This window comes from Chlorocebus sabaeus, chromosome 21 (assembly GCF_047675955.1).
Source record: "Chlorocebus sabaeus isolate Y175 chromosome 21, mChlSab1.0.hap1, whole genome shotgun sequence".
Classification (NCBI taxonomy): Eukaryota; Metazoa; Chordata; class Mammalia; order Primates; family Cercopithecidae; genus Chlorocebus; species Chlorocebus sabaeus.
This window is the reverse complement of record NC_132924.1, coordinates 116585849-116611241: the sequence shown is the minus strand read 5'-3', so window position 1 is coordinate 116611241 and position 25393 is coordinate 116585849. Positions and strand designations below refer to the sequence as shown.

General features: G+C 46.2%; 1 protein-coding gene across 1 annotated transcript in view; it reads right to left on the bottom strand.

Moving 5' to 3' along the window:
• The window catches only part of CLCN1 (chloride voltage-gated channel 1), a 37186-nt gene extending 12359 nt beyond the window's left edge, over positions 1-24827 (bottom strand). The window contains exons 1-14 of the mRNA XM_007983273.3: positions 24546-24827; positions 21035-21155; positions 20104-20235; positions 19353-19481; positions 18997-19130; positions 17460-17537; positions 16363-16441; positions 9542-9667; positions 9123-9207; positions 8787-8888; positions 7939-8023; positions 7525-7674; positions 1001-1070; positions 675-785 (exon numbers count right to left, since the gene is read on the bottom strand). Of these exons, the coding sequence (XP_007981464.3) occupies positions 675-785; positions 1001-1070; positions 7525-7674; positions 7939-8023; positions 8787-8888; positions 9123-9207; positions 9542-9667; positions 16363-16441; positions 17460-17537; positions 18997-19130; positions 19353-19481; positions 20104-20235; positions 21035-21155; positions 24546-24725 (1582 nt within the window). The 5' untranslated portion in view covers positions 24726-24827. The remainder of the gene's footprint in view (positions 1-674; positions 786-1000; positions 1071-7524; positions 7675-7938; positions 8024-8786; positions 8889-9122; positions 9208-9541; positions 9668-16362; positions 16442-17459; positions 17538-18996; positions 19131-19352; positions 19482-20103; positions 20236-21034; positions 21156-24545) is intronic.
• Positions 24828-25393: the final 566 nt, after the last annotated feature.

The window sequence follows — 25393 nt, the reverse complement described above, 5'->3', positions numbered from 1 at the left end:
GGCTTTTATAAAGAAACTATGTCAGGTGAGCAGGGTACCAAGTGAGCTAGAAAGCTGGTCAGCAATTCTCTATCTAGGGAAGGCATGGCCTGAGATGCTATGGAATTTTGGTGAGGAAGGGAGGAAGCACAATAATTCCAGGATTCTATTGGTGTTAGGCATAGCTCTATCTTAGAAGTCATTTTAGAATAAAGAAACTAGGGCTCAGAAGCAGCTATCTTGCTTTATGGTCACTGATAACAAGCGGCAGGAGAAGTCTAGAGCTATGTTTCCTAGCTCTTAGTCCTGTGCTCTTAACTCCCCATCAATATAAACACATCTCAGGTTGAGTCAATCGCCTGCAACCTGAGCCAATCACCTGCATTTTGGTTCCATGATTCCTAGGAAGGAAAGATAGAACCCTTATCAAACATCCAGACACAATCCTAGAATCTTACGTTCTCATTTGATCCCTATGACCCTTTTCCACATGAGGAAACTAAGGCTCACAGAAGTTCAATAAGAAATAATGAGAGTCAGAGTCATAGGTATGTTATCTGAGCATAAGTCGAGTTAAGTAGCACTAAATTAAAATTGTATTGTGTAGCCTAGAATGAAGATCCAATGGGAGAGTTTAAGTGTGGGAGTCTGGAGTACTCAATGTTTGATTACAGGGAAGTGGGAATGTTTCTCACCAATTACTGCATAGCCCCCAGGTAGGATCTTATAGATGATGTCATCAAATAAAATACCATCAGGAAACAGCATGGCCATGATCTCTCCTACCAACCTTCCAAATGCAGCTCCTAGAGGAAAGATAAAAGGAAGTTATCTTAAAAAGATAAAAGAAAGATAAAAGGTGTTACAAGATCCAAGTTCCTTGCTCTCTGTTTTCAGAACCAATCTCTCCTGGGGTGTTAAGACGAAATACAAACTCCCAGCATCCCGGGCCTTTCCTTATGTTTCCGGTATCCTAGATTGCAACTCTGAGTCAGACCCCAGGCTTCCCATCAGAACTTACCTAGCACAAACACAGGCATGAAGCCTCCGCAGGGTATGGGCATAGTGGTGGCCACGATGGACATCCAGAACTGGAGTAAAAAGAAGCGTTGGAATACCCTTTCAACTCTGCCCAGTAGACATGTACACACACATCTCCCTTCCCACTATCCTCCTTTCTGCAGAAATCCTGGGATAGCTGATCCTTCTGAAAGCCACTTTGTCTGTCACCCTTCTTCCAGAAACAAAAACCATAGAGCTCTCAGGCTAAGAGATTACCAAAGACAATACAGGAATACTATCAGAATGTTCCTCCAGATGACTAGACCAAATCCCTCCTACTTTGAGTGCCTGTATTTGCCTTTCAGCAGTCTAGAACAAAGAATGGAGCCCCAGAGTACTTCTCTTTCTCTGCCCCAAAAGAGCCCCAGCCCACTGTACCCTTTTAGTCCAGAAAGTTTGCCTCAGCAAATAGCCTGAAACTCTTGAAGCTGGAGGAAAACTTTTCCTACTCAGGTTATATTTCTGAAAAGGAGCTCCAGTTCTTTCTTTATTTTTTATTATTTTTATTTATTTATTTATTTATTTATTTATTTATTTATTTATTTTGAGACAGGGTCTTGCTCTGTCACCCAGCACCCAAGCTGAAGTGCAGTACCATGATCTCGGTTCACTGCAACCTCTGCCTCCAAGGTCCAAGCTATTTTCCTGCCTCAGCCTCCCGAGTAGCTGGGACTATAGGTGCATGCCATCATGCCCAGCTAATTTTTTTGTATTTTTAGTAGAAATGGTGTTTTGCTATGTTGACCAAGCTGGTCTTGAACTCCTGACCTCAGGCAATCTGCCCGCCTCTGCCTCCCAAAGTGCTGGGATTACAGGTGTGAGTCACTGCGCCCGGCCGAGGAGCTCCAGTTCTAAGTGTCAGACATTTAAAGTCTGAGTGACTTATCTGGTCATTCATAGAACCATCTATATGGTGAAACTCACAGTAGAACCTGGAGAGAAGACTTACTTGCCTGAGCCACTTGCTTTAATCATCAAATCACCTTAAACAAGGATCAAAATTTAGATCTGTCCTGGCTATATACTGGAAGGGTAAATTGAGAAAGCTTGATAAGTCAGCCAATGTAATGGAAAAAAAAAATCTCTAAGGCCAACTTTGTAAGCTAGAACTCCAATAGAAATTGAGACAATTTTACAAAAAGCAATATGTACATTTTGAGGCAAAGAGTACAAAAGAATTGGCTAGGCGTGGTGTCTCACACCTGTAATCCCAGCACTTTGGGAGGCCGAGGTGGGTAGATCACAAAGTCAGGAGCTCGAGACCATTCTGGCTAACATGGTGAAACTCAGTCTCTACTAAAAATACAAAAAAAAAAAAAAAAAAAAAAAAAAAAAAAAAAATTAGCTGGGCGTGGTGGCGGGCACCTGCAGTCCCAGCTACTCGGGAGACTGAGGCAGGGGAATGGCGTGAACCCGGGAGGCGGGACTTGCAATGAGCTGAGATCTTGCTTCTTGCCACTGTACTCCAGCCTGGGTGATGAACGAGACACGGTCTCAAGAAAAAAAAAAAAAAAAGTACAAAAGATTTGAGAAATAGAATGGAAAAAACGCTAGTTGTTGAACTTTTTAAATATCTGTAAAAGAAATAAAAGTATAAGATGTAATATGTAAGCAAAGCAACAGGTTTATATGGCCCTTCCAAAATAAGTAAACCACTCTCAGAAAAGGATCTCAAACTTATTAGGTACAAGAGGGTAGCAGCTAAAGTTCAGACAAACTGCCAAGGTGAAAGTATTCACAGTTTTAGAGCTGTGCGTAATTGCACTGTAAGCTAATGAGAAATATATTTCTTAATTTTCAGAACCTTAGAAAGAAGGAACTTCCCCCATCCAGGGCTGACCTCAGGAAGCAGTGACAAAGACTCAGAGAAAGTCTCATCCCAGAAGCTCTGAGATGAGGCAAAACACATACTCCTTCATGTCAGAATATGACTATTCAAAACAGTTGAGAACTATAAAAATAAATGGGCAAAATGAAGAGAATAGAGACTGAGAATCCCCTGAGGACAGAGTGTGCATCTCGTCCTTTCTGCCTTCTCTCGGCACTGGTGCATAGCGCTCAGTAAATGTAGGAAGGATGTAGCCAGGTGAGTAGGTAGAAAGGAAGGAAGGAAAGAACGAAGATGGGCTGAACAAATAGTATTCATGCAAAGCAGGAAAAGCTTCTCAGAGCTAATATTTGCTAAAACACTAAAGAGTAATGCTCATCCAAGGGAACTTGTTTTAAAATGCAAATGACCAGACCCCACTGGAAGCTACCACATCAGATTGTCTGCAGATAGGGCTATAGGCACTTGTAATTTAAGCTTCTTAAATGATTCTGACATTTAACAGCTGGATACCCCTTGAACTATCCTGTACCATCTCTTTGAAATAAGTACATAAGAGCCATAAGAGATTTTGTAGGCTCAGGTTAATCTGAAAGCTCTAGCAATTCATATAACAGGTGACCAATAGGTCTGATTTCAGAGGATGTACTTTAGATTATCCTCCAAGATATGTGTAAGAACAGTATTAAGATCAGAGGACACTGAAGTTATCAACTCCTGTAGTAAGGATGTTGACACACGAGATTAGCAAACTTTTTTAGCTATTGGCACGTGAAAGAAAAGATCCAGAAGTAATGTGAATCACAAATAACTCCCAAGACTTTCTTCTTTCTTTCTCTTTCTTTTCTTTTTTCTCTTCTCTTCTCTTTTCTTTTCTTTCTCTCTCTTTCCTGCCTTCCTTCCTTTTTTCCTTCTTCTTTTTTTTTTTTTTTTTTTTTTGACAGAGTCTCACTCTTTCACCCAGGCTGGAGTGCAATGGTGTGTCAGCTCACTGCCACCTCTGACTCCTGCATTCAAGCAGTTCTCCTGCCTCAGCCTCCCAAGTAGCTGGGATTACAGGCACCTGCCACCATGCCCAGGTAATTTTTGTATTTTTAGTAGAGACGGGGTTTTGTCATGTTGGCCAGGCTGGTCTCAAACTCCTGACTTCAGGTGATCTGCCTGCCTCGACCTGCCAAAGTGCTGGGATTACATCCAGCTTTCCCCCCCCCCCCCCCCAAATCTAGACCTACAGAACTCCCAAGATCTGAAATACCGAACTCCAGGGAACTGGAAAACTGGAAACCCATTATTTGGACCCTTCATTAGAAGGAGTGAAATGAAGGATTCATCTCGGGAGAATGAAGTGAAAGGAGTGAAAAAAATTTCTACAGAGCCTCAGCCTGTGCAGAGAACTTAGCGATACTAGGTAACAATGTTAGACTTACTAAAAGCAAACTGAGGATTTGGAATGGTATTCATACTCATTGTAAAAACTCTTCTCTTGATGTATAATGTAATGATCTTACCATGTCATGAGACTGAGGAAGATGGAAGTTCCCTTCATTAATATTATAAAACACCTGACTTGGCTGGGCGCGGTGGCTCACGCCTGTAATCCCAGCACTTTGGGAGGCCAAGGCGGGCGGATCACGAGGTCAGGAGATCGAGACCATACTGGTCAACATGGTGAAACCCTGTCTCTACTAAAAATACAAAAAATTAGCCTGGCGTGGTGGCGGGCACCTGTAGTCACAGCTACTCGGGAGACTGAAGCAGGAGAGTGGCGTGAACCCGGGAGGCGGAGCTTGCAGTGAGCCCGGATCGCGCCACTGCCCTCCAACCTGGGCGACAGAGCAAGACTCCATCTCAAAAAAAAAAAAAAAAAAACCAGCTGAATTGAGAATCTTACCTGCCTGTACAGATGCTGCCAGAAGAACACATAGACTACATTTCAAATTAGACACTGGAAAAATTGTTTCAGCCATGTTTATATTTTAATTTAGCTATGTATCCTACCTAGCTAAAAAATAAGAGCATCGTTATTGTGTCCAATGACAGTGAAAATGCTGAGAAGTGGTGATAACCAGGGAATATCATAGATTTGTAGCAGTGAGTGGTTTTATGCTTATAAGTATTATAGGATATTATAGGCCGGCTGCAAACTGTTGGGCTTGAAATATAGTCCAGGAAGTGTAAGTTTCTTTTCCTGATACATGTATGATGTAACATTATCAAGGATATAATCTAGTGAGAAATTAATAAAAGTGGCATACAGTTGAGTCCTCTATATCATCTAAGTAGATATCTCCCAATAAGCTTGAATTTGTGAAGTGGAATCCAGACACATACCTAGGAATCTGGGGAGCTGGGATCAGATTTAGGGGAAATGTTGAAAAATATACAGTATTTTGTTTCTACAGAACTTTTCAAAATCTCGATCTTTTAAAGGTACATATGATGCCAATGTTGCCATATAGCTCAGTCTAGAGAAATCTCAGAAAAATACAGTTATAATCATTGGACTACCATCCAATTCTGAGATCCACCAACATGTGTACTTGGTTACTGTAGGTGGGTTTGTGTATTCAACAACTAATTATAGGAGGTTGGGATTTATAAATTAGAGAAGATGAACTCTATAATGAAAGTCTAAAAATCAAATCCCTAACAAGACACTGATAACTTCTTTTATGATAAAAAAGGAAAATCTTTTGAAGAAAGACATTTTAAAGGGATTAAATTAATAAAGTGAGTGTGCAAAATATGAATGATATAGACCCAACTAAACCACCTAAAGTGGAATAGGGAAGATCATTTGCAAATGCAGTTTCTAGAAACCCTGGGAATATGTTACAGAGTTGAAATTCAGTGTTTCAAATATCTGCTGTCTCTAGTCATAACATCACTGAAAAGTACATTAAATAAACAGCAAAAAATAGAAGAACATTTTAAAATATTTTGAATTTTTTTTCTGTTGCAAGCATAAGATTAGCTAAAGGTTAATGATGAAATATTATGTACTTGGCACATAGTAAATGCTTAATAACATTTATTGAACAAATGAATATATGAACTCACTGTAGCTACTGCAATATAAATATAACTTAGTGACTCATATCCTGGGAAAACCTAGATTTATAAAAGGTATCATAAATAAGTTAATAGCAAGGTATTCAAAAGCTTGAAAGTTCAGTATGGACAGACTTACAAATGAGAACTCTAATATATAGAGGAAAGTGTTGTGGTATTTAGGCAAGACACACTATTAGTAAAAAGATAATCACCACAAAAGAAAAAAAAGGCAATCAACTTTTTTTTTTTTTCTTGAGACGGAGTGTTGCCCTTGTCGCCCAGGCTGGAGTGCAATGGCACAATCTTGGTTCACTGCAACCTCCACCTCCTGGGTTCAAGCAATTCTCCTGCCTCAGCCTCCCAACTAACTGGGATTACAGGCATGCGCCACAACACCTGGCTAATTTTGTATTTTTAGTAGAGACAGCGTTTCACCATGTTGGTCAGGCTGGTCTTGAACTCCTGACCTCGGATGATCCACCTGTCTCGGCCTCCCAAAAGTGCTGGGATTACAGGCATGAGCCACTGCGCCCGGCAAGCAATCAGCAATTGTAATAGATGTCACAACCAGGGTTAGGAATAAAAATATCTTATTACAAGGCAGTAATTGAGAAGTCTATAAATACATAATCCTTGATGGGCAGATATGAAAAAAAAGTGATGTAAAAGAGATCATCTTTTATTGCCCAGTTGAAGCTAGAAGAATCTGGTTTGGGAATGGCAAAATCCTCACAGCTTCATCACCTAAATAGAGAATAATAACATTTATAAAAATTATGTGTAGTCACTAATACAATTAATTTAAATATTTTATCCCTTTTGAAGCTCTACAAAAGAGATTATCGACAAGCCTGGGGAAAAAAGATGCTCAAATCACCTAAAAATGGATCATCAGATACATGGAGAATGAAGTACTTAATTATCTAATAAGTGGGGGGATTTGTTTAATTAATCCAAGGCTTTTACAGTTATTTATAATGCTTAACTCTATCTTGTACTTTTTTACTTGGCTATTGTGATGGCTTAGTAATTTAGCAAGAAGAACTATTAGAAGGGTTAGATAACTATGCCAAACAACACTAAATTGACGTGAATAGAGCAATTAACTCAGATACTGGTTTACTTCTACAGCAACTTACTATTCTATAATTATTATTATTATTATTATTTAGACAGAACCATGCTCTGTCACCCAGGCTGGAGTGCAATAGCACAATCTCGGCTCACTGCAACCTCCACTTCCCGGGTTCAAACGATTCTCCTGCGTCAGTCTCCCAAGTAGCTGGGATTACAGGTGTGCGCCACCATGCCCAGCAATTTTTTTTTGAATTTTTGGTAGAGATGGGGCTTTGCTATGTTGGCTTGGTTCGTCTTGAACTCCTGGCATCAAGTGATCTGCCTGCCTCAGCCTGCCAAAGTTGTGGGATTACAGGCGTGAGCCACCTTGTCTGGCCAACTCTTTGGTTTTCAAATGACTTATTTTTAGGTTGGATGAAGACCAAATGAAGTTCTACCCCTTCCTACCCTATGCAAACCCTGGGTTCCTAGATGGAAAACAGATAGAGCTAAGTTTAGGGTGTTGCTAGTGTCAGGAGTAGTACCTTCATGACGAAGAAGAGAAAGATGATGATGACAACGTTGACGCGGGGGTGAATCCACACAGCTGACTGGCCCAGGCTCTCAAGATCACCTGCATGTTTCACCCACGTATTGTTGTCGAACAAAGTACTGATGGCTTCTCGGGGCATCAACTGAGAGAGGAAGAAGCAGAAGGGGTGGGTACTCCAGGGATCTCCTGTGCTTCCTTTTTTAGAAAACTTATTCCGCAGCCTCATTATTCAAGGGTCTCTTTTGCCCTTTTCTCAGGGAGAATCGCAAAAGTCTATCCTTGGACAAAACTACTTATACTCTGAAGCCTGAGGGATGTCCGTGCTGTTTCCTCTTTCCCATGCGGCCCCAGTAACCTAGTCATGTGCTCAGTGACCCGACCCCACCTCAGCTCCCCAAGAGCTGACCTCTCCAGCCATGAATTGACCCACTCCTGGTGGGAAGGTGAATGAGGCAATGACAAAGGTAACAATTCCAGGATACAGCAGGCGGCTGAAAAAGAAACAGAGTTAACCCCCACAGTTCAGCCAACTCACAGTAAATACCATACTGAACGTCGGCAAGCTGAAACTTCCCGTCCTCCACTGTAGTCTCGTTTATTTAACCGAAATTCTCTTCACACACACACAAAATATTTGAGGCTGAGTGCGGTGGTTCATACCTGTAATCCCAGCACTTTGGGAGGCCAAGGTGGGCAGATCACCTGAGGTCACAAGTTCAAGACCAACCTGGCCAACATGGTGAAACCCTGTCTCTATTAAAAATACAAAAATTAACCAGGCACGGTGGCACATGCCTGTAATCCCAGCACTTTGGGAGGCCAAGGAGGGTAGATCACCTGAGGTCACAAGTTCGAGACCAGCCTGGCCAACATGGTGAAATCCCATCTCTACTAAAAATACAAAAATTACCTGGGCATGTTGGCCCACGCCTGTAATCCCAACTACTCAGGAGGCTGAGGCATGAGAATCGTTTGAACCCAGGAGGCAGAGGTTACAGTGAGCCGAGATCACACCACTGCACTCCAGCCTGGGTGATGGAGTGAGACTCTGTCTCAAAAAACAAAAACAACACAAAAATAATCTTTAAATGGGAGACCACACAATTTTCCCCCTCACCACAGTATCAGGGCTTCCTTATATTTTCATGCAAGCCACTCAGAGGCATTTAATGCCTTTCCCAAAGATAAAAAGGGAGGAACTCTTGGAGAAACCAGAAAGTAAATGGGTAGGGCAAAAGAAGGGCGGTGACTCACTGCTTAGCAAGAAACTGGCTGAGAGCCTTGTGATTTCGGACACCGAGCATGACTTGGCGATGCAGATACACAAATACAGCTCCCAGGAGCCCACAGCAAATCCTGAGGGTGTAATTTATAGAGTTGGAATCTTACAGATGTGAAATCCTCATCTATTGGACCTGACTACTGCAGGGAAACAAATACCAGGCTTCCGTCTTTCCTATCGGCCCACATCCACCCAGCAATGTACTCTATCTGTGCCAACCCCACCTTCTTTCTGGCTTGGGTCCCTTCCAATCTACAGCCTCACCCCACACCCTGCTCACCACACACAGAGCAGGTAACCCCACTGACCCGATGGCAGCAAAAGCTGGTAGTTCCTTCAGGTCAAAGGGGAAATCCATTCGGAAATTGGTTCTGAACAGAGCAGTGATGGTGACTGTAGGATGGAAAGGCCAGGATTATGGTGGGAGCTTCGTAGAAACCCAACAGGGAAACAGAGGTGGACAGTTTTCAGGATTAATTCCTTCCTTCCTCCAATCCCAGTTTCTCCTCTTGAATGTATTTTCCTTTTTTCTACGCACACTCCTCCATGGACATACTCTCCCACTCCATGACCTGTATCTTTGTCATACACCCTTGGGCCTTGGTCCCACCCCACAAATGATCCCGCCCATTATTCCTTTTCTGAACTGCCCCACAGAGTTTTCCTCTGCACCTCATTCCCAGTCTTTCTATTTCACACAGCCTCTACCCCAGGCCTCCTTGGTTACCAGCATCCTTGTTCCACACTGCCAGCACTCGGAACACGAAGGCGCTGAACGTGGCTGCAAAGAATCCTCGCCAGTAGTTCCGAACAGCAAAGTAGGTGGAGGTGACCTCGATGCTAAATAGCACTCCTGCAGGGGCACAGAAGTGTGGTCGGGGGCAGACAGCAGTGAAAGGGCTCCCCCACACTCCCCACTCCTTGGACCTAAGGAGCTTTTGCTGAAACATGAATCTGGGAGGAAGCAGTAGTGGAAAGTCATGAACTCTTGGATTCCCATGCCCAAAACCACACAACCGCTCAGGCTAGGAGTTTTTTATTTTTATTTTTATTTCAGACAAGGGATGGGTTCAACAAGACATAGAGAAGGTTGAAAATGAATGGGCTTTCAACTTCCAAAACATGAGGATCAACTGTCCGTGCCCTCTGCATCCCTTAGAATGTAGGGTTGAATGGGGTTCACAACTGTCAGATATCCACAGGGACTAAAAGGTAGTTGAAAAAAATCTGCAGAAAAGTTAAGAGAGAGAAAGTTCCAGAGCAGGTCCTCAGTAGAGTTGCCAAGCAGAGCTCGGGATTTACAGGGACTCTCCTTAGCACCCTCCTCTGAACTTTCCTACCGCTCTACATATACCATGTACCCTGGAGCAACCTTATAAGGAAGACAGAACAAAAATAGGAGGGGACTTTGCAGGAGCTGACAATTCTCGATAGTTCAAGAAAAGAAGGTAGAGGAGTCATACAAATAATAATAATAATAATAATAATAATAATAATAACAACAATAATAAACTAATACTAGGCCGGGCGCGGTGGCTTATGTCTGTAATCCCAGCACTTTGGGAGGCCGAGGCGGGCAGATCACCTGAGGTCGGGAGTTCAAGACCAGCCTGACCAACATGGAGAAATCCCATCTCTACTAAAAATACAAAATTAGCAGGTCATGGTGGTGCACGCCTGTAATTCCAGCTACTCGGGAAGGCTGAGGCAGGAGAATCGCTTGAACCCAGGAGGTGGTGGTTGCAGTGAGCCGAGATCACGCCACTGCACTCCAGCCTGGGCAACAAGAGTGAAACTCTGTCTCAAAAAAGAAAAGAAAAGAAAAGAAAAAAAAACCAAAAAACTAAAAACCTGACTTAAAAGGACCAACGCAAGGGGAAAAGCCAAGAGCCTAGAAGAAGATAAAAACAATCATGCTTAAGAAAAGTGGGTGAGGCAAAAGGAAAGCTAAGTAGTAGTTCTAAGTAGTACTGTTTCTGAGCGTAGGTGCTGGAGCAGAAATTGAGGGGGTAGATCTACAGAAAAAGAACAAGGGTTGGTAGGGACAAAGTAAGGAATGCGAGTGAGGGCATAAAAAGCAACACTCAAGAGAGGCAAAGAAAAAAAAATCTTTCAACATATTAAGAATAAGGGGGGTGGACTTTAATCCGATGCAAAGTAAAAATTAATGACAAAATTACCTAAAACCTAGCTAAGCCTCATCTTTATCAAAAACGAGGAAAAAGAACCAGGGAAATGCAACCATGCACATAATTGGATGAATGGAGATGAGGCCTGACCTCAGGAAACCTTGAGCTAGGCTGGTTTGTCCCCTTTCTCTCCATGTGAACAGAGTGAACGCCCTCTTCAGGCAGCATCTCACATCCTAGTAATTTTCTTCTCCCTGTGCTATACTCAAAAGTCACATCTCTTGAATCCCCCAGGACCACCACCTTCTCTTCTATAGGTGACAATCGACTAGTTACATCAGGTCATTTGCTCCAAGGGGGAGGGTGGCCTAATGGTTACTTCAGAATACAGCAGCTGCTGCAGTTTGGCAGAGGATTTCCAGTGGTCAGTCCCAACTCCCCTTCCCTGGGAAACCATCCACAATCCACCTCTTCAGGTCGAAACCATCTGTCCTTCAGCCTGCGCTCTCAGAATTTTGGGTTACTATAGCACTACCACTTTCAGATCCAGATATTTGTTTACATTTCTGAGATCCCCTAGGATTGAAAATTCCTTGGAGGCCGGGTGCAGTGGCTCACGCCTGTAATCTCAGCACTTTGGGAGGCCGAGGCGGGTGAATCATGAAGTCAGGAGTTTGAAACCAGCCTGGCCAACTTGGTGAAACCCCATCTCTACTAGAAATACAAAAATTAGTCAGGTGCGGTGGCAGGCACCTATAATCCCAGCTACTTGGGAGGCTGAGGCAGAATAATTGCTTGAACCCGGGAGCCGTAGGTTGTAGTGAGCCAAGATCGCGCCACTATACTCCAGCCTGGATGACAGAGCAAGACTCCGTCTTGGAAAAAAAAGAAAAGAAAAGAAAATTCCTTGGAAACCAGCACCTAGTACGGTGCCTGGTGCATAATCAGGGCTGAATGTCTATTCTAGGGATGAGCAGGGGAGGAAAGGAAAGGACAGGATGAGGATAAATGAGAACAGAAGAGAACAGAATTTCAGGAAACAGAGCAAGGCAATGGACAATGTGGGGCAGACAGAGCTTCGTCAATCACCCCTTCTGGCCTGCTCTTCACATCACATCAGGTAAGCAGTTACCTCTGGGGCCTAAAAGGAGGATTTGACACAGCAGGAATCAGGTGGAGTGAGTCTCTCTCCTTTTCTATACCAGTAACAAAAGCAGTCAGCTTTGATTTGCCTGGGTGTAAACTATCCAAGTGATGAATATTTTACAACAATTTTTCTGAAATCCTGGGCTAGGTTTTCTTTCCCATGACGTGGTTCTGGGACACTTTCCCTAGCAGTCTGTCACTGTATGCTCTGGAATGAGAGCTAATTTTAATATTAGCCTGAGCCAAACATAAAATGTGCAGTTAAAAGGAAACAAAGCATTAAAAACAAAAACAGCTTTTGGAAACTCTATGCTCAGGTTCTGGAACATTGCTCTCTTCTCCCACCCTGGATTCCCTCTCTACCCTCTCTGCTGCTCCTGTGCCTCTGCCCAGCCCCAGCCTTTGTCCTTGGTCTCCTACTCCTCCTATTCACAAACACACTTTCTCTCTCAATTTCACGTATGCTCGTGCCATCACCTACACCTATATGCTGCTGATTAGCAAAGCTAATGTTTCTGAGCTTCAGACTTGTCAACCCTGCTGCAAAAATGGTATCACCTAGATATGTCACAGGAACATCAAACTGAACACACTCAAAGTGAAATGTATCAGCTAGCTCCTCCCACCAGATCTGTTTCACTTCCCGTATACCCAATCTTGGTTACTAACACCACTATCCACCCAGTCGCCCTTGTAGGAAAGCTGGGTGTTAGCCTAGGTCCCTCCTCTCTTTTACCCCACACAAAATTAATCACCAAGATGCCAGGCACAGTGGCCCATGCCTGTAACCCCAGCACTTTGGGAGGCCGAGGTGGGTGGATCACTTGAGACTAGCCTGGCCGACATGGAAAAACCCCGCTTCTACTGAAAAAAAAAATACAAAAATTAGCCAGGCATAGTGGCATGGGCATGTAGTCCCAGCTACTGGGAGGCTGAGGTGGGAGAATTGCTTGAACCCAGGAGACACAGGTTGCAGTGAGCCAAGATTGCGCCACTGCATTCCAGCCTGGGCCAGAGAGCAAGACCCTCTCTCAAAAAGGAAAAATAAAATTAATCACCAGGTTGTATCAATTTTACTTTCTATCATTCTTCTCTTTCTCTTCTGCCTCTGTCCAGTGCAGTCTCTTATTACACAGCATCAGGACTGTGACAATCGTCTTCTTGTTAATCTCAGATTAATCCTGTTAATCCTCAGGCCGATTTTGTCCTGCACACATCTGACAAAGGGATTGGGTGGACACTCAAGGCTGGCCATGTCACTTCCTTGTGCACCAGTCTTCCGTGGCTTTAATTCACCCATGACAGCATTTCCCAAAGTCAGGTCTATGAGATACTACAAATCCCACGAGACAGGGTTCTGTGGGAAATGGTGCATTAGAGCCACATTTTGGATATTCCCAATGCATGTCACCATATCAAATGTTCTGGAAACTTTTTCTTTTTCTTTTCTTTTCTTTCTTTTTTTTTTTTTGAGATGGAGTCTCACTCTGTTGCCCAGGCTGGAGTGCAGTGGCGCAATCTCGGCTCACTACAACCTCTGCCTCCCAGGTTCAAGCAATTATTCTGCCTTGGCTTCCTGAGTAGCAGAGACTACAGGTACCTGCCACCACACCCAGCTAATTTTTGTATTACTAATAGAGGTGGGGTTTCACCATATTGGCCAGGCTGTTCTTGAACTCCTGACCTCGTGATTCGCCCACCTTGGCCTTCCAAAGTGCTGGCATTACGGGCATGAGCCACTGTGCCTGGCCACTGATAACTTTTCTAGTTTCAAAAAGAACTGTCTCTCTAACCAAGCACTTTCCAACTGATTTATAGAACCATTTTTACACATTAGATCTACAAAACCGTGAAACACATTTATGCAAATCCTAGTCTAGAGAATAAATTCCATATTCTTATACATAGCCATGAGGGTCTCCATAATTCAGTCCCCCTTTACTTGTCCAGACTCATTTGCTATTATTCCTTCCTCTGTATCCCCTGCTAATACGCAGCTACTGCCCCCATCCTGACTTTGCAATGCTGGTTCCTCTGTCCAGAATACCCTGCCCCCACCATCCTCCTTGCCAGTCCTACTTATTATTCAAGCCTCATATCAAACACCACCTCTTTTGTGACGCTTCATGGGCTCTTGTAGGCAGGTTAGCATAAGGTTCCCACTGCACTTTGCCCCAGCTACCATTGGGCCACTTTTTCAAGTGGGCTGTGATGATAGGTTTGCCTGCCTGTCCAGCCTCTCAACCAGGAGCACCCTGAGTATGCAAGATCCAGCACAGGGCCTGGCACAGAATGGGAGCAAGATGCTTGTCATTTTAGCAGAATGCTGAATTCTATTTATTTCATTAGTGTAAGAAATTAAGAGCTGACTCCATAATGAATACATCATTTCGATACTAATTTTCCTTTCAGAATTATTCAGTATTCATTTTAAAAAATCAAATAATGGGCCAGGCACGGTGGCTCACATCTGTAATCCCAGCACTCTGGGAGGCCAAGGTGGGTGGGTCACTTGAGGTCAGGAGTTTGAGAGCAGCCTGGCCAACATGGTGAAACCCCGTCTCTATTAAAAATACAAAAAATTAGCCGGGTGTGATGGTGCGGGCCTGTAATCCCAGCTACTAGGGAGACTGAGGCATGAGAATTGCTTGAACCTCAGAGGCAGAGCTTGCAGTGAGCCAAGATGGTGCCACTGTACTCCAGCCCGGGTGACAGAGCAAGACTCCATCTAAACAAACAAACAAACAAACAAACAACAACAACAAAAAACCAGGAATGCCACCTGCAAATACCTTTGTCATTTACCATGTAATACAAACAGCCTAAACATAGCACCTTAATTTTTAAGTTCTTAACAATTTCTTGTATCAACAGCAATGCTTTATCTGTGAATTTTTTCTTCCCTTTTCTACCACAATGGTTTCAGAACTGTTGCCTGTAACTTCTCTATGATTTTTACCTCTCCCATACTTGACACAGGTCCAAGAAGAACCTTTCTGATTCTTCTCAGAAATTCCAATGTTATGAGGAAAATGCAAATTCTCTTCACATTAAGAGAATCTGGCTGATTGAAACAAAACAACGAGAGTCTCCCAGTCTAAAAATATTCTTTAGACCTCCTGGATTTGAAAGGCTAAAAAGTAAATAAAGGTGAAAGTGGGTACTAAGTGTGAATGTTTAACATGTGCAAAAATCCAAATACACTATCTTCCACTGACAAGGATTAGTGATTTTAATGAGTAGAGCTGAGGACAGAAATGTAAACAGGATGCTAGCTGGTATGCTTGCTAACTTGGGCTCCTAAGTCTGTGCTTTGCCACAGTGTTTGCATAAGTTAGATCATGCATTTGCATTAACTTTAAACTCTTCTCCATTTATCATTCCTGCGCCAAGTCATTTTAGTTCCCTGGAAGACTCTATGAAAAGATTGCTTAACATTTCCATAACTGAAAAGAAACCTCTAACAGTGGGTCTTTTAAGAAGCAAATGCCCTTCCTGCAATTTTGTTTCTTCACATATCTACTTAGTGTCCTTTTTATCATCAATGAATTCAATGAATGACCTGTATAATTCTGCCCTGCTAATCTAGCGTTAATTGATTTTGATGAGTCAATACACAGATACGACTGCTTTCTCCGACTACATCCATTTGTTAATCATCCATGATAAGGAAAATAATCTTAGAAATCACTGTTTGCCTTATACTTGGAGAAAGAGCTAAACTTAACTTTAAATTGCTATCAAGGGACATTTATCCTTTGAAATTCTCCTAACTATTCCTCACTAAAAGCTTACCATTAATCTAAATAAGGTCTACCTGAATTCCCATGCAATTAGTAAAGCACAACAAAATGTGGGTTTTTCCCTTGAAGGAGGAAGTTCATACAGTTCCCCGTTAGAGATGTCATCAGCATAGGGCAAAAACATCCAACAATACAAACAGGTTTTAAAATAATTAAGGGAGCCACGGAGACTGCCTTGGTTTTAATTCCCAGCTTGGACCTTACTAACAGAATGAACTTGCTCAAGTCACTCTCCCTCTCTGTAATTCAGTTCTCTCCTCTTCCTCCTCTGGAATATCAGTCTCATATGGCTTTGGCCAGGAGTAAAAGTAAGTGCTTAGAACGTTGCCTGGCACATAGCAAACGCTTACTAAAAATCAGCTATTCTTGTAAATAACCTGGTAATACCAGCACTTATGGATACTGATTCAAACTGTTTTGGGAGTCAGGCCAGGCAAGATGATTGATGGGGGAGGGGGCCAATCACTTGCCTCCAAGTGGTGTCCCAAAACAACAGCCAACTCCCACAGCACAGCCCACCGTCAGGATATCAGAGTAGTAGTACGGCTGCTACTAGGGGAGAGACAGACAGAGAGACAGGTGGAAGAGAGGGAGGTGGGCAGGCAGAGGACAGGAAAACAAGCAGGGATGGGGAATAAGGCAGAATGAGAGGCCTAAGTCACAGGGAGTCCTTGTGGTCCCATGTCCCCTATGATTCCCAGGCCAAGAGAAACTCAGTGAGTTTGGCAAAAAGGAATTAACCTCATAGCACAGCACCAAAATGAAATAGAAAGTAGGAAATGAAATAAAAGTTAGGCAAATATATGCCAGGCATATAAATCAACAAATGATAAGCAGAAAAGAGACAGCAAGAACTCCAGAAAGCAGTACTAATACATCCTGCACCAAACAGCAAGCAGTCTCAAAAGAATACACAGCCCTTTGGTGAAAAAATATAGGTATCTGGGTCCTAGGGGCTGTGATCCACAGTCATTCCCCGGATGCCCACTCCAAAGCTTGTAGCAGCCACCCAAAACCCCCTTCTAAGTCTTGCTTAGGCAATCGGGATAGGGAGGAAGTGCAACTTGCCTCCAACATGGGCTGCAAAGCAGCATCCCACGCCCACCGCACAGGCCGACACCAGGAGGTCAAGCTGCCCAGGCACGGTCTGCAACAGAGAAGCACGCGGGACAAGGGGGTGGAGGGGTGGGGCAGGCGGGGCGTATGCAAGAGGTGGGGTGAGGGATTGGGAGCTACACAGGGAAGGGGGAGCACAAGAGGGAAACTGACACAGAGGGGATGATATGGACTAGCAGGGAGAGCACGGGAGCAGACCACAGGCCAGACCTCCATGTGGGGGCACAGGTCAAAGAGGGGTGGGCATTCAGAGGACAGGCACAGGTTAAACAGGGGCATTATGTGGCTAGGGTAGGCAGACAGGGGGACGAGGAAGGGAGCGTGGATTAGTGCGATGCTCCTTCAGCACCACAGCCAGCCCAGAGCAGAGGCAGCCCTCCCAACACCCCGGACACACAGCCGGACTCCTTCTACCACCTGGCCCCGGCTCATTTCGCTGTCTCAACCTTACCTCATATACCCCACAGAACACAGACATGAACTTGCTGAGGACAGCAGCACAGATGCTGGCAATGTGGACGAAGGGGCCCTGGAGGAGGGGGAGCAAGGGGGCGGAGGTCAGAGGCCAGATGGAGGCTCTGCAGCACTTGCTGGACTAACGTTCCTTACCCCAGGCACTGTGCCAGGGGCTGGAAATACAGGAGTTACACAGAGGTCCCGTCCTCACGAGGCCTCATCCCAGGGAGGAGGAAGAGGAGAAACCAGTGTGTTTCTCCTCTCCAGAGAGCAAGGGTGGCGGAGGGTGGGAGGGCACGTGTTTAGAGGAAAGAGCCTGAGGAGCCTTCCTCAAGTAGAGCTTTGAATGATAGGCCGGAGGGAGCCACGCAGATGTCAGGAGGAAGAATGTTCCAGGCTGGGAAAACAGTACACAGGGGCCCTGAGGGGCCCAGGGCAGAGTGACTGAGGGACAGAAAGGAAACCTGTGAGCCAAACACAGGGAAGCGGGGGCAGAGGCCTGGAGAGAGGAGCAGCCGGAGTTCATGGTCTCGAAGGCCATGTAAGAAGCTCCGATTAGGCCGCGGCGTGGTGGTGCATACCTGTAATCCCAGCACTTTGCAAGGCCAAGGCGGGCGGTCACCTGAGGTCAGGAGTTCGAGACCAGCCTGACCAATATGGTGAAACCCTATCTCTACTAAAAATACAAAAATTAGCCAGACGTGGTGGTGTGTGCCTGTAGTCCCAGCTACTCGGGAGGCTGAGGTGGGAGAATCACTTGAACCTGGGAGGTGGAGGTTGCAGTGAGCCGAGATCGCACCACTGCACTCCAGCTTGGGCAAGCGAGCTAGACACTGTCTCAACAACAACAACAACAAAACTTTCAATTTTATTTTAAGAGGCATGGAAAGCCTTAAGAAGTTTTTGACCAGGGGTCAGATGAGGCTGATCCCATTTTTAAAAGATGCCTCTGGCTGCTGGGTGGAATATGGCAGTAGGGGGCAAAGGTGCACACCAGCAGAGAACAGAAGGAGGCTGCACCCTACTGAGTAACCTTGAAAATAGCACAGCCTCATTCTCAGTCCTGGTTTTCTCAGATTCAAGCAAAGGAATTGGTCTGGATGATCTCTAAGACAGTGTTCTCAACCAGGGGAGATTTTGTCCCCCAGGGTCCATATGGCAATGTCTGAGGACATGCTGGTGTCATAACTGGGGGATGCTGCTGGGCATCTAGGAAGGGTCAGAGGCCACCAATGCTGCCAAGTCCCCTCCACTGCACAGAACAGCCTCTGACAGCACAGAGTTATCCAGCCCCAAATGTCAGGGGTGTCCAGGCTGAGAGCCTGCTCCAAGCTCCCCAGGCTGTGCAGTTTTTGTCATTGGACCCCAGGTGGAGGACCTTCCAAAGCATTTCCCCTTCCTAGTGTCCCCTGGCCCTGGCCTTGGTCCTGTCCCTCTGATCCTCTTCCACTCCCAGAGCTCCCTCTAGAGTTGGTGCCACCCTGGCTCCTGAGGGTTCTTCCCAGCTCTTGCTTCTGTCATGCCAGGCCTACCTCTTTCCCCACGGGGATGCCACTGCCCAGGCCCGCAGTCAGGGCGACAACCTTGGCCACAAAGGCTTTTATCGTGAGGTATTCCTTCAGGACAACCCCACGAAGTATTGTCTTCATTTCAGGGATTCCAGAGCCTAAAAGCGTTGAAAGATTATGTGCGGAGTCAAGGTGGAGGTTAAAAGGGAGATGAATGTCCAGAATATGGGAATGGGAATTGGAGAGGGCTGAAGAGGCAGTGGTGGGGAGGGTGGGGCCAGGCAGCACCGGACTGTGGGTGGGGCTGGATGATGGGGGAGACAGACAGGGGCCCCTCTCAGGCCACCCAGCTCAGGCTGAGTCTGGTGGCAAGTTCTCACCAACAGCCTGGGGAGAGATGAGGTGGCAGAAGAGGGCGCTGAAGAGGATGAGGACGAGTGGGAAGGTGACCCAGACCAGGAACTGCAGAGGAAGGCTGGGCTGCATCTGCGAGTAGGACCACTTGTAGGCTGAGGAGACACATGCCTGGGGTTAGGCAGAGCGTGGGTGAGCAGCTCTGTCCACAGCACTGGGAAGTGTACCCGGCGTGTTCTCAGGCCGTGCTCATTCCGTGTGCCCCTCCCAAGATGGTGCTGCTGTCATTTGACACATGGGAAGCCTGAGTTATGGGAGGTGATGTGGCCTGTTCCAGTTGGTAGTTGGTGGCTGTGTCACGAATCCCACTGGAGTTTTGACTTCTCCCTTGCCCTCCCTTCACCCTGCCCTGGTGTGGTGGTTAGCATGGGACCCGCTAGAACAGATCTGGTCCTTGAAAGGCTGGAGGACTGGGTGTGCCCAGAACCAAGGGGCTTCCTGGGATTCAGGATGTTCAGTGCTGAAACTGGGAAAGTCCCTGGGAAACTGGGAAAGTCCCTGGGGCAAGTTGGTTACCCTATTAGAGGGGCATCCAGTGCTTGGGTGGCAGTGAGTGGAGGGGCGTAAGAAGGGGAGCAGGGCTAGATCTGGTCTTTTCTGGGCCTAGAGTCCCACCTGATCCCTCTCTGTGCAACATTCGCTTCCCATAACACACCCTGCTTACCCTAGGTAGAAACTCCAGAAACAGCTGTGGGCAAAGGTCCAGGTTAAACCTACCCTGAAGGCTTTTGGCACTGACGTAGTCCATGCTCCAGCTGACCAGAGCCATCAGCAGTCCCAGAAGCACCAGAAAGATCCAGTCTTCCCCTAACTTTCTTCTCACCACCTGTCCCAGGCGGCGGACACAATCTAGGAAGAGATGAGGGGGAAAAGAAAATACATACATATATACACACACACACACACACACACACACATATATATATATATAGAGAGAGAGAGAGAGAAAGAGAGAGAGAGAGAGAACAGCTAACCAGTCACTACTTTGGGTGCTAGACCCAGGATGGGAGGGGAAGCTTTGGGTCCTCAGGGTCCATACATCTTACCCACTGAGCTTCTCATTACTTCTCTGCTGATCGCTGCTCTGGCCCTGGCAAAAGGCACCAAAGTCCAACTCCCCATGAATACTTGAATTCCTTTCTAAAACTCATTTCTTGAAGTTGTGGGAGGAATAACAGGGAATAGGCAAAGTGCAAAGGAGGTGGAGAGAGGTGCCGTTTCCTTAATACTTAGAGGGGCCAAGCATGGTGGCTCACACCTCTAATCCCAGGACTTTGGGAGGCTAAGGCGGGAGGATTGCTTGATGCCAGGAGTTCAAGACCAGCCTCAGCATCTCTACAAAAAAAGTTTTAAAATTAGCTGGGCATGGTGGCATGTGCCTATAGTTTTAGTTACTGGAGAGGCTGAGGCAGGAGGATCACTTGAGCCCAGGAGTTCTAGGCTGCAGTGAGCTATGGTCACTCCACTGCACTTCAGACTGAATGACAGAGTGAGACCCTGTCTCTTAAAAAAAAAAAAAAAAAAAAAAAAGAGTAGAGTTTTTGTAGCAGGGAAAAGAGTACATATGTGCAATGGGATGCCCAAGTTATTCTCCTAATCCCTATACCTCTTTCTACTCCAGATTTATTTATTCCTCAGTCCCCATCACCTTGACATTTGGAATAGTGATCCTCATCCTTGCTGTCCACGGTAGAACTGGAGCCCGTCTTCTTGGACATCCCTATGTCGCGCTCCCTGTCTGAAAATTGTTCTTTGTGATGGCCATAAATCTGGACAGGGAGAGAATGATCAGTGTCTGCCTTGTTGAAGAGTAAAAAAAAATAATAGACAGAGGGCAGCAGACAGACTCACAGAAGAAAAGAGCAGCAGCTTTTTTGAATTCTGGGAGTTGACGGCATGCGGGGTGACTCTGTGGTCATCCCTGCCCTCGACTCTCCACCCTCCATTTCCACATTTCCCACCCTTTCCCTTGTCCATTCATCCTACCTTCTCTCCACCCATTCTCCGGCCTGTACTCACCTTGATCCAAGGTAACCTTTATCAAGGAGGTCAGTTTCTGCTTTGAAGCAGAGGTACAGGACTGTGCTGAACCCGGCAGCCCATATCAATCAGGTGTTTTGTGTCACTGTGCTTTCTGTATGTCCCACAATTTCCCCAGACCACCTGCATTAACTTTCCTCCTAATATGAACGGTGAGGACAGACTGGGTTATCGGGGCAGTCTTGGTTGCACTTTGCCTTGGTGTGTCTAGCCTTACCTGAGGCGCCTCAGGTCCTCTATCAAGCTTCAAGCCCATCTACCTCATCTCCCTTGTATGCACACACAGGAACTAGCTCGAAAAGGCAGGTCAATCTACTTCTTCCTACAGCCAGATAATTAGACCCCCACCTGCCCTACGTGTGAAGGGGGCAGAGCAGCTCCCTCAGATCTGGTGGCCCTCCACTTCCATCCCGAGACAGAGCACGTGTGTATGGGTGGGGTATGCAACAGCTCAAACTGCTTTTAGCCTGCCCCACTCCCACTGCACTAACCGTCCTCTGGGGCCAGGGTCAGTCCAGGCCACGTTGCTGGATTCTGGGAGAGCCTGAGTAGAAGAGATCTGATTTCACAATATGAGCAGCATTTTACACCGCAGTCCCGAACAGGCACACGCAAGAATTACCCTGCTCATGGCTGTTTGTCTTCTGGGTTAGTGACCGAGGAAGGCAGTGTTTCCTTCCAAACCCTACCTGGGACCCAGAGAGAGAAGATACTTCTCAGTGGAAGTCAGACAGCTAAGGCTGTCTCAGCTCCTTGAGGCCCCAGGCCGGTGGAGACAAGGAAGGGGGTTGCTTCATATTATCATACCTGGGCTGGGAAAACACTTCAAGGGCCAAATCTGTTCTAGCTGGTCCCATGCTAACCACCACACCAGGGCAGGGTGAGGGGAGGGCAAGGGAGAAGTCAAAACTCAAGTCTACAAGTGATACAATGTCTGGGATTTGTTAAAAAGTATTCCACCGTGTAAGCCAGGCTCGGTGGCTCACGCCTGTAATCCCAGTACTTTAGGAGCCTGAGGCGGGCAGGTCACCTGAGGTCAGGAGTTCGAGATCAGCCTGACCAACATGGAGAAACCCCGTCTCTACTAAAAATACAAAAATTAGCCAGGCATGGTGGCGCATGCCTATAATCTCACCTACTCAGGAGGCGGAGGCAGGAGAATCGCTTGAACCCGGGAGGCGGAGGTTGCGGTGAGCTGAGATCGCGCCATTGCAACTCCAGCCTGGGCAACAAGAGCGAAACTCTGTCTCAAAGAAAAATAAACAAACAAAAAGAAGTATTCCACAGTGAGGGGTGAGGGTGGGGAATGGGAGAACAGATGGAACAATACATTGATAACTGGGGGGTTCTTGGGGCTTCACTATACCATTCTGTTTTTGTGTAAGTCTGAATTTTCCATAATAAGAATGAAACAAAGAAAAACTAATCCAAACTCTTGTTTGCTTTTGAGACCTGTAGAAAACAGCTCAATTTTACTCCCCAAACTAACCATAGCTTCCCAACACGAGGCTTCATGCTCACCTGGCCAGTCTCCTCACTGTCACCAGGAAGTGCCAGAATGGCACTGTTACTCAAGTTGTCATCCCACCCAGACATGACCACGTACATCAGTGAGAGCACAGGGCCAGGGGAGGGGTCTTCCCCCCTACTGATCCCAAATGGTGTTCAAAGGCCTAGTCAGACCCCGCTATCTCCAGGGAACCTTCCCAACGCTCGATACCAGCCTACACTGACCTGTATGTCCCTGTTCTCTACTGGGTCCCTGGTGCTGCCTTTGCAAATACTCCTGGGGGTTGGTCAGGGACTGAGAGCAGATCCTTTTGACCCCCAATGTTGAGATCCCCTGCACAGCTCATGCCTCAGCTTCCCAGCCCTAAACCTAAAAGAACTGTAGGCTCCCTATTTAAAAAAAAATTAATTAAAAAAAGTATTTTAAGTTATGACCAGACGGGGTGCAGTGGCTCACAGCTGTAATTCCAGCACTTTGGGAGGCCAAGGTGAGTGAATTACCTGAGGTCAGGAGTTCGAGACCAGCCTGGCCAGCATGGCAAAAACCTGTCTCTACTAAAAGTACAAAAATTTGCCAGGCATGGTGGCGGGTGCCTATAATCCCAGCTACTCAGGAGGCTGAGGAAAGAGAGTTGCTTGAACCCAGGAGGCAGAGGTCGCAGTGAGTCCAGATAGCACCACTGCACTCCAGCCTGGGAGACAGAGTGATACTCCATCTCTAAAAAAAAAAAAAAAAAAAAAAAAAAAAGAGAGAAAGTTCTGGCCAACTGTCCTCTGGACAAATTCTATCCTCTGTTGTTCTCTGCGTTCTTTGGAGGGAGACGCACACTTACTTATTAGCCATGACCTGTCTTTTTCCATGACAATTTCACAACCTTTCCTTTAGTTGTGCCCATCCCCATTCCTCCTTTCCTTGGTGGTCATATCCCACCAATCCCACAGCAGGAGGCTGCTCATCCCTAGACACTCCTAATTAGTCTGCATGCTTCTGTTGCTGGGATCACATCTCTGCACTTTTCCAGGTGCCTAACACTTAATAGGTTCTTACTTGATCATCTTGCCACCTAAAAGCTTGATTACATCTCTGCTCATTTTGACGTTGGTAGATCTTTGATCACTGATATGCAATTCAGTCTGTTTTCTACACTTGTCCAATTCCTTTCTTCTGCCTTTCACAGAAAGATTCGTGTGTTTGTGTATTCTGCAGAGGGTCACAGAGGCAGAAATCTGGCAGTGTCTGCCTGTGGGTGAGGGTGTAGGAGACAGCTCTCAGCACACTGCAGTGTGGGCTCCTACGCAATCCACTCCACGTAGGTTATGTAAGCACGAGCTATTCATGCATGTGAGGCTCTGCTGTTTCCCCATAAGATTCGGGTACTCTGTTGGTAAAGGTTATATGAAAGTGCATGCATTTCTCTCTAAGTGCATATTTAGGTGAGCCCAGATTTCCAAAGATTTTCATAGTTTGAACACATTACCATGTACTTGTTTTTTAAGTTAAAAAAATGTGACACTGCTCCCTCTTTTTACCCAATTCCTAATTTTCACCAGTCTCTGGCACCACTGTCTCCCCTCATCTGTGGCTCCCCTCTCCCCTTATAGCACTTTACCTGTGTGGGGTGGACGTTGTGGCGGGGGCCTGCATCCTTCCGGAGCCTGTGCTGGAGGCCCCCGTTCTCAGAGGGCAGTCCATAGCTGGTGCAGTGTTCAAAGGGCATATACTGGTACTGGGGGTCACTCCCCCACCAGCTTTGTTCACCCCCACGCTGCTGTGACCGGGATTGCTCCATGTTCCCTCCCCCCGAGCCCCAGCCAGGCCTTGGCCTGCTTGCCCCTGTCCTTCCCCCAGTGTAGCTCCTTAAGCCTCTGCTCTTGCTGTCCCCAAGGCGTCTGGGGCAGCATGCCCACCTCCAGCTATTTATAGCCCCTTCTCCGTCACATGATCCCCCACTGCCACATCTGATCTGCTTGGGGTCGAAGCAGGTGTGAGTGCAGTGCGGGGGTGGGGGTTGGGATGAGGACCTGAGGGACAGCCCCACAGGGGATTCCCTCTGCTGAGCCAGTGGCATTGTCCCCCTCCTTAGTCACCAATAGTAGACTTCCAGCTCCATGTCACTGGTCCCTCTATAAATATCGCCTGGACCTGGATGAGAAACTGCTGAGTATGCTCTCAAACCTATGTGTAGAGCCAGATCTGCATGGAAGCCCTGCAGCTGCCCATCTCTCTTCTTCAGGATGCAGAAGGTGAGGGGTGGGTGCTGGATAAAGATGAAATGACTTGAAGATCTGGAAACACTGGGGCGTTAACTCACCTGGGAGAGTAACTGGTGCCTCTCTGCCACCTCTCCTGGCTGGCTTGTTCCCAACTCTGTGTCCGCCCAGGGTTCTGTCTGGCCAGCTCTGCCAGCCCATCCCATGTCCAGCGTTCTTCTCCAGCTCTTTGTCCCTGTCTGCCAGA